The following is an 8,342-nucleotide window of genomic DNA, read 5'->3' as shown; positions in this document are numbered from 1 at the left end:
ATGTAGATAAGAGTAACGTTTTTTGTTTTTTTTAAACGAGCATTTTTGGCCAAGTTATGACCATTTTTATATTTATGCAAATGAGGCTTTCTAAAGTACAACTGGGCGTGTTTAAAGTAAAAGTACAAGTGGGCGTGTATTATGTGCGTACATCGGGGCGTTTTTACTTCTTTTACTAGCTGGGCGTTCTAACGCGAAGTATCATCCACTTCTCTTCAGAAATCCCAGCTTCTGGCCGATCACGCTGTGACGTCACTTCCCCAGGTCCTGCATCGTGTCAGACGAGCGAGGACACATCGGCACCAGAGGCTACAGTTGATTCTGCAGCAGCATCAGCGTTTGCAGGTAAGTCGATGTAGCTACTTACCTGCAAACGCTGATGCTGCTGCAGAATCAACTGTAGCCTCTGGTGCCGATGTGGCCGACACGATGCAGGACCTGGGGCAGGAAGTGAGTGACGTCACAGCGTGATCTCTCGAGAACACGCTGTGTGTCTGTGCACTGCCAGAAGCTGGGCGTTGTGAAGAGAAGTGGATGATGCTGATTTGTCAGCATCATACACTTCCATTCACAACGCCCAGCTAGTAAAAGAAGTAAAAACGCCCCGATGTACGCACATAATACACGCCCAGTTGTACTTAAGAAAGCCTCATTTGCATAAATATAAAAATGGTCATAACTTGGCCAAAAATGCTCGTTTTAAAAAAAACAAAACGTTACTCTTATCTACATTGCAGCGCCGATCTGCTGCAATAGGAAATAGGGGTTGCAAAATCTGGTGACAGAGCCTCTTTAACCTTTTATTTAAAGGATGGAATAGCATAATGGATACCATATTAGTCTATGGGCGACGAATGCCTGTGACTTTTAATATACTCGGAAGCTTCATTCGCTAAATGTAGGCTAAAAAAACGTAATGTTCAAAGGGCCTAAGGGTAGGACATCAATGCTAAATGCTTATCGCTGGGTGATGAGAAGGGTGAAGCGTCTGTTTCCTAGATCAGTCTACTTAACAGATTTGCTATATAAAATAATAGTAATAAAAAAGATGGCTCTAAGGCCTTATTCACACGAACGTGTCCGTTTTGCGCGTGCAGTTCAGCGTGACATCAGTGTTTGGTGCTTGTCAGTGTTTTTTACGCGCGTATGTCAGCGTTTTTTACGTCCGCAAAATAAACTGAATGAGGTGTTTTTCTTTTTCTCATTATTTCTTTAGCAACTGTTGTGCGTCCGTGTACTGTCCGTGATGCGCAGAAAACGCACAAGTATAGGTCATGCAGTGAGTCTCATGCAAGGGACACGCTGTGTGAAAAACACAATGTCTGAAGGGCCGAATTGACTTGCATAGGTCCGTGTGACGTGCGTTATTTTCACGCGCGTAACACGGACATGAAATACGCTTGTGTGAATAAGGCCCAATCCTAATGGATTCAAATGTGTGGGCTGCTCCTCAGTCTATAGTAAAGAATGTTGTGTGTAGGTATTTGACGCGACGATGAGCACGCTACTTTATTCAGTACTTTTAAAAAAAGTATTTGTGAGGTCGTATGTGTGAACATTTATGTGTTTATTCCATAGAAAACTATAATATTTTATGTTTCTATATGTTGTTTTGGTTAGAAAAAAAAAGGGGTAAAAAAACAACAAGTCAAAACCATTTGTCTCTCAGCCCGGGCAGCCATGTCTCTGGCGGTTGTAGTTTAGTATTCACAGCTCTTATTTATAGGGTCACAAGGAACGGGCAGTTGTGGAATAGGGATTCATTGTATTGCGCCTGGCACGGTGTGCAGAAGCTTTGTTCTACCACAGTACTGTGTAACGGTGAGGACCGCGCATGCGGGTACGCGCACCGCGAAGACCGCCTACGAGTCGCGGGGGCGCGCACAGCTAGGTGGGGTGTGGCTCGTCGGACTGTCGGTAACGCGCACGCAGGGGGCGGAGGCGCGTTCTTGCGTTGAAGTCTGAAAGTTGTGTCCGACTCCTGGGGACCGCTCCGGCTAAGCGGCAACATGGACGACCTGGGTAAGTGGTGGCCGAGGGACAAGGGGACTTGCGCGTAATGGCTGTGTGTATTCGTGGAGACAGCCACGTCGTGTGTGGCCGGGTCTCTCTCGGGGTCTCTCTCGCTGGTCTCCATACAGTGCTGCCGAGCCGTCCGCTAAGCGGACTGTTATAGCCTGTGCCCAGGAATAAGTTTACGAGTGTCACATGGAGGAGCATGTGTGACCCTGACTCCTGTAGACCGTGCTGAGGTGCCGTGCTATACAGTAGCTGTTCCTTGGAATGGTTATCAGTGTGTATTCCTGGGTGACATGTCTGCTGGTATCTGAGCTTCCATTATTTCTTCTATAGTTTATGGTAATCCTGGAGGTGACTTCTTCTATGCCCCATTCTACGTTAAACGACGTATATAGTCGCCTTCTATAGGAATGAATTGAGTTAGTAAACATGTTGCACAACAGTTGGGTAATGTTTCAATCTTTTGCAACTTTTTTTGAGACTGGAGGCAATCCCCATCCATACAGATCTATGGAAACTGACGCTATCTTACAGCATTCTCATTGAATTCTATGGGATGGCAAGGAATGTTGTGACCTGAATCTCACAAAAGTCTCATCAGCACGGTCAGAATGACCGCTTCTGCCATGTGATGCCCGCCATGACTTCCTATGTACATGAAGTCTTGTGTGATATTGCACAATTGTAACTGCGGTGGTCACTGGCATCTATAGGGTGAAAAAGAACGCTGCATGACTAGTATAGCATTATGTCTTGAGCCAAGTATCTATGTAGTCATGGCCAGTGGCGGATTAAGTAGACCATGGGCCCTGGGCTGTTACCCAAACTTGGGCCCCCCTTCCTCACCGTAACTATTTTTAACACTACCTTTTTGGGCAAGCATTAACAGTGTTACGATTCCCCTTGTCACAGCGCGGTGTCCCTACATACTGACAGGATCACACTGTGCAGGGACACAACCTCCTGACAAGGGGAATTGTCTATCAGTCCTGGACCGCAGAAAGACTTTTTGTGAAATACAAGGATTTCCTATAATAAACATGTCAGGAGAGGTGACAGATTCTCTATAAATCTAGTGACTCACAGGTGACGACGTCTCAGATTCTAGTAGTTTTTTTCCTCTTTTCTTCTCCATCCGGTCCAGCGCTCATGACGACTTCTCCCGGCCATGACTCATTTCTGCAGAATTTGCCACTTAGACGTCTCCTCACTTTTCCAACATTTCCACACCTATAAACGAAAATAAAGTTATCATGGTGCCACATAGTGTACCCCTAAATATAATAGCACCAAACACTGCGCGCCTGAATATAATACCACACACTGTAAAACACCATACACACAGCCCCCTGTACATAGTGCCACACACAGCCCCTGTAGATATTACACACCCCCATAGATATCGCCATACACAGCCCCCTCTATATATCACACATCCCCCTCGTAGAGAGCGTTACACACAGCCCCCTATAGATAGTGCCATACAGCCCCCCTGTAGAGAGCGCCACACAGCCCTCCCCCTCTTGTAAATAGCACCAAAAAGCCCCCCCTATAAAGAGCGCCACACACATACCACGGTGGATAGCACTACACAGCTCCCCCTTGTATATAGTGCCTCACAGCGCTCCCCCTTGTATATAGTGCCTCACAGCGCTCCCCCTTGTATATAGTGCCTCACAGCGCTCCCCCTTGTATATAGTGCCTCACAGCGCTCCCCCTTGTATATAGTGCCTCACAGCGCTCCCCCTTGTATATAGTGCCTCACAGCGCTCCCCCTTGTATATAGTGCCTCACAGCGCTCACCCTTGTATATAGTGCCTCACAGCGCTCCCCCTTGTATATAGTGCCTCACAGCGCTCCCCCTTGTATATAGTGTCACACAGCGCTCCCCCTTGTATATAGTGTCACACAGCGCTCCCCCTTGTATATAGTGCCACACAGAGCTCCCCCTTGTATATAGTGCCACACAGCGCTCCCCCTTGTATATAGTGCCACAAGGTTATGTACACATTTAAAAACTTTATATTTTATATATATATATATATATATATATATATATATATATATATATATATATATAGTATGTCTGTGTATCAGTGTGATTGATTGATTTTATTAAAAAATATTTTTACTTTTTGAGATACAGCTGCTTTGTATCCTGTATCCGTCAGGTCAGCAGGACTGACGGGATCAGTGACACGCAGGATCCACCTCAAATCTATCACATCTAAGATTATAATTTAGCGCAGGGCCCGTTTCACTGATCCCGTCAGTCCTGCTGACCTGACGGATACAGGATACAAAGCAGCTGTATCTCAAAAAGTGAAAATATTTTTTAATAAAACGTAATTACAAAGTTGCACCAAACACACATTTTTATTAAAAAAAAATAAAACCGACGTTATTTTTGCGACGTTTTTTCCGTAGACAATGCAGGTTTCGGTTTTTATCGTTTTTATGCACACATTTTTTGCCATTTTAGAATTTTTATTCATAAAGTTTGAAAATAATAGTAAAAAAATAAGCTTTTTTAAGTTTCAGCTATTTTTTTTTGGTAATAACATTGTTTTACCCTAAAATAGACCTTTTATCTGTGATCGTCATTGTCTACCGTAAATTTTAATATATTACATGTCTATATTAGGGTAATTGGGTCAGCGCTAGCGTTACAACAATGATTGGCGGGGGGGGGGGGAACGTTTTTTTTGGGGTGGGTATTTTATGTGTATTTATTATTATTTATTTTTTTTGCACTTTACTATTTTTTATTACTATGTTCTGATCCTCAAAGGTCAAAAAAGACCTTTGGGGAACTTTATATCTACTTTCTCTTTGTTTTACACCATGTTTTTCCACTGTAACTGGAGCTGCACAGCAGCCCCAGTTACAGGGGAAATCAGCCCTCTCATAGTGACGATTGTCACTAATAGGGCTGTGCTGGGTCTAGTAAGACCCAGCAACAGTCTGCCACTAACGGCACCCGGCGATCATGTGACCTGTCACATGATCACCGGGAGGAATAGAGACAGCGCCGCTGCTGCTGTCTCTATTCCTGTACACCGCGTTCATTGAACGCTGTGTAAGAAGACATCGGAGAAGACAGAAGCAGCGAAAGCTGCTTCTGTCTTCTCCTCAGGGTCCCCGGCAGTCACTGACAGCCGGAGACCCGACATTCAGCTGCCCGATCGCGCGGGCAGCAAGTTAAAACCCGAGCCGTAGAAAGTCTATGGCTCGGGTTTTAAGCACCCGTCCCTGACCGCTGGCCGTAAAAATACAGCCAGCGGTCGGGAACCAGTTGGGCAGGAGGATAATCCTGTACTGACCTCAGCGCCGGTGACCGCCCGCCGGCTCTTCTCTTGCTGCTTTGGAGTAACAGAACAGCCGTCCGTCGCTGTTCTGTTACTCAATGGCGGCGGCCCGCACTGTCAGGGAGGCGTGTCCTACCCCTGGATCCCGGCGAATTCCCTGCTCCTCCCCATCTTCGGCCGTTAGCAGCGCTAGCGCGCTGAATAGACTTAGGAGATAATGTGCGTTTCGGGCTGCCATGGGCCCCCTGGGAGCCTCGGGCCCCGGGCGGCCGCCCGAAACGCCCATATGATCCGCCACTGGTCATGGCCGCAATATAAAAAGCCAGTGTTTTTATTGACCGTTAATATCAAGTCTATTTTTGTTCTCTACTCACAATGCAGGATTATATATAGTGTATAACTGGCCGACTATTGAGATTGGAAGCTGCTGATGACTAAGTCACATTCATAGAGTGTGGTGCGTTTAAAGGTCTCGGCACATCCTGTATGTGACAGATTTGAGTTACTGCTGGCCTCACTAGTCTGTTCCATATGTGCTAAGGTGACTCTTCGCCTCTTCTTTAATAGGACAATGTATACTACATCAAAATGACACTTTATCCCTTGTTATTCGAATCTATTTATATTGTGTATTTCTAGGAATATATCCTGTGCAGTTTACCATGACCTTGCCTAATCCCAAGTACCAATGACTGGCGCCTGTTTTAAATCTCTGCCGTTGATCTTGTTAAAATTATAACTTCCCTGTCCAATAGAGTTGATCCACTTAATTCTTACCTATTCGGGCATATGGATCTCATTGGGGGGGGGGGGGGTCATATGCTCAGGGCTACCCCTTCTTTTAGCCGGAGCTTGGAAGCATTGTTGACCAGGTATTTTGTGCACATTGATTTCAGTGGGCACTGAGTACTGCACTTCTCTGCAAGGATCTAGCAGCCTTACCCCCCCCCCCCCCCCAGTGATCAACTCTGCAATAATGATCAGCTTGTTATGGGGACACATGCTTTAGCTGTCATAACTAAGATAGCGCCCCCCCCCCGTCTAAATATTTAATCTTAAACCAATGGGCGCCTGTAGTTCATTGGTGGTTGTAGTTTTCCTTGGTAAAGAGCTGTTCTTTTCAGAGAGTCTGCATTGACTGATAGAGGGGTTATGATCAGGGGACTGTCCCACTTGGTCATATAAAGAGGACAATTCCTTTAATTTTGACATCCCCAGTTAATTTACCATGTATTTACTTATAGTGATGTGCAGTCTGGACAGTGGTAAAGGTTCGGGGGTTTAATCGGGGACCGGGGAGTAGAAAATGTCAGCGGTAACAGGAGAAGGAGCTCCATGTTATTTCAGGGGATGGCTTGTGTATTCTGTTGCAGAATTTCACCGCTGCGGAAAACTCACGACATGTCCTGTACTTGGGAGTTTTTCGCGCATCACGCATCCATTGAAGTCAATGGGTGCGTGAAAATCACGCGCAGCACACAGAAGCACTAAAAAATTAAGGAAAAAATAAAATCACTTCATTTATTTTTCGAAACATCAAAACCGCATGTCATAAGGCTGGCATATGCGTGAAAATCACGCAGCAAACACTTAAGACACATGGACCTGCAACGCGCAAAAAATGCAAAATTTACACGTTCATGTGAATCAGGCCTTAGGATCAATGCACACGATGCGTATTACGTGCGGAAAAACCGCAGCGGTAATACAGTATCGGCATAGTCAGATTTTTAAGGAAATCATGTACACGCTGCAGTATTTTTCTGCACGTAAGTTGACCTGCGGTGTGGTTTTTAAAATCCACAGCATGTCCAGTTATCTTGCGTTTCCGCTTGTGAGTTGTTGTATATGCCTAGCGCTGAGGAAAGTCTCACCAAAATCCGCAGCATGCAAATGTGCTTAAAAACCTCACCAAAAAAACTGCATGATTAGGTGCTGTTTTTACCTGCGAATTTCATATTGCTGCGGTTTTGGTGCGTATTTTCTGCAGCAAAATATGCAACATGTGCATGTAGCCTGGGGCTACATACACACATGTATTTTGCTGCAGCAGAACCGCAAGATATTTGCAGGGGAAAAAAATGCACCTGATGGTGTGGTTTTTTCAGTGCGGTTTTTAAGTTTTTGCTGCAAAAATATGCACCGCGAGTCAGTTTACGTCCCGAAAATACCGCAGCGTGGACATGAGTTTACCTGGAATGGAATCTCATTGTCTATGCAGGTGTGTACTGGGGGGGGGGTCTGTGTGGCATCCTCTGCAGGGGGTCTGTGTGGCATCCTCTGCAGGGGGTCTGTGTGGCATCCTCTGCAGGGGGTCTGTGTGGCATCCTCTGCAGGGGGTCTGTGTGGCATCCTCTGCAGGGGGTCTGTGTGGCATCTGCAGGAAGCAGTGCATATTGCAATCCACAAATAGCTATAAATACTCCAGAAACCAATGCAGAAAAAACTAGGGAATCAACAAAGGTCTCTATGCTGTGAAAGCCAGAGAAAATAGTGTCTAGGTGAAAATGTGACCTTCCTCTGGGTGTTTTCACAAAAAAAGTCTGACAAATGGGATTCATCGTGTTTTTTTTAACTGCCATTGAAAACGGACAAACGGACTGGATATGGTTGAAAATCTGGAGACATACTGATTCAGAACTGCCATGAAAAACTGACAGTTGATCAGCTTTTAATAGACTTTTTTTTTTCACTGTCGTGTGGGTGTAGCCTAAGGCCAGGTAATCTAGTTGTAGCATGCACGCCAGAATTAGGGCTTGTCCACACGTAACGGAATTCTGCAGCAATTCTGTTGAAAGTAGAAGACTTACCATTGCAGTAAAAATGGTGCATGTTTTGCTGTCATTTCTACAGCAATTTAGTGAGTCCATGCGGTTGCAGTTAAAGTCAACCACACCAATTGGCGGTAAAAAGGTGTGAGGTTTTGACAGCACTTCAACCGCAATGTCTGAATAGACCCTTAGGGGCGATGCACACCGCATTGTTGCGTGCATGGCTCTGCGCAGCGGTTTTACA

General features: G+C 45.5%; 1 protein-coding gene across 1 annotated transcript in view; it reads left to right on the top strand.

Moving 5' to 3' along the window:
- Positions 1-1,912: 1,912 nt before the first annotated feature.
- PXN (paxillin) overlaps positions 1,913-8,342 on the top strand; it is a 41,185-nt gene continuing 34,755 nt past the window's right edge. Inside the window, exon 1 of the mRNA XM_075853985.1 lies at positions 1,913-2,022. Within this exon, the coding sequence (XP_075710100.1) occupies positions 2,010-2,022 (13 nt within the window). The 5' untranslated portion in view covers positions 1,913-2,009. The remainder of the gene's footprint in view (positions 2,023-8,342) is intronic.

This window comes from Rhinoderma darwinii, chromosome 1 (assembly GCF_050947455.1).
Source record: "Rhinoderma darwinii isolate aRhiDar2 chromosome 1, aRhiDar2.hap1, whole genome shotgun sequence".
Lineage (NCBI taxonomy): Eukaryota > Metazoa > Chordata > Amphibia > Anura > Rhinodermatidae > Rhinoderma > Rhinoderma darwinii.
This window is presented reverse-complemented; position numbering and strand designations above follow the sequence as displayed.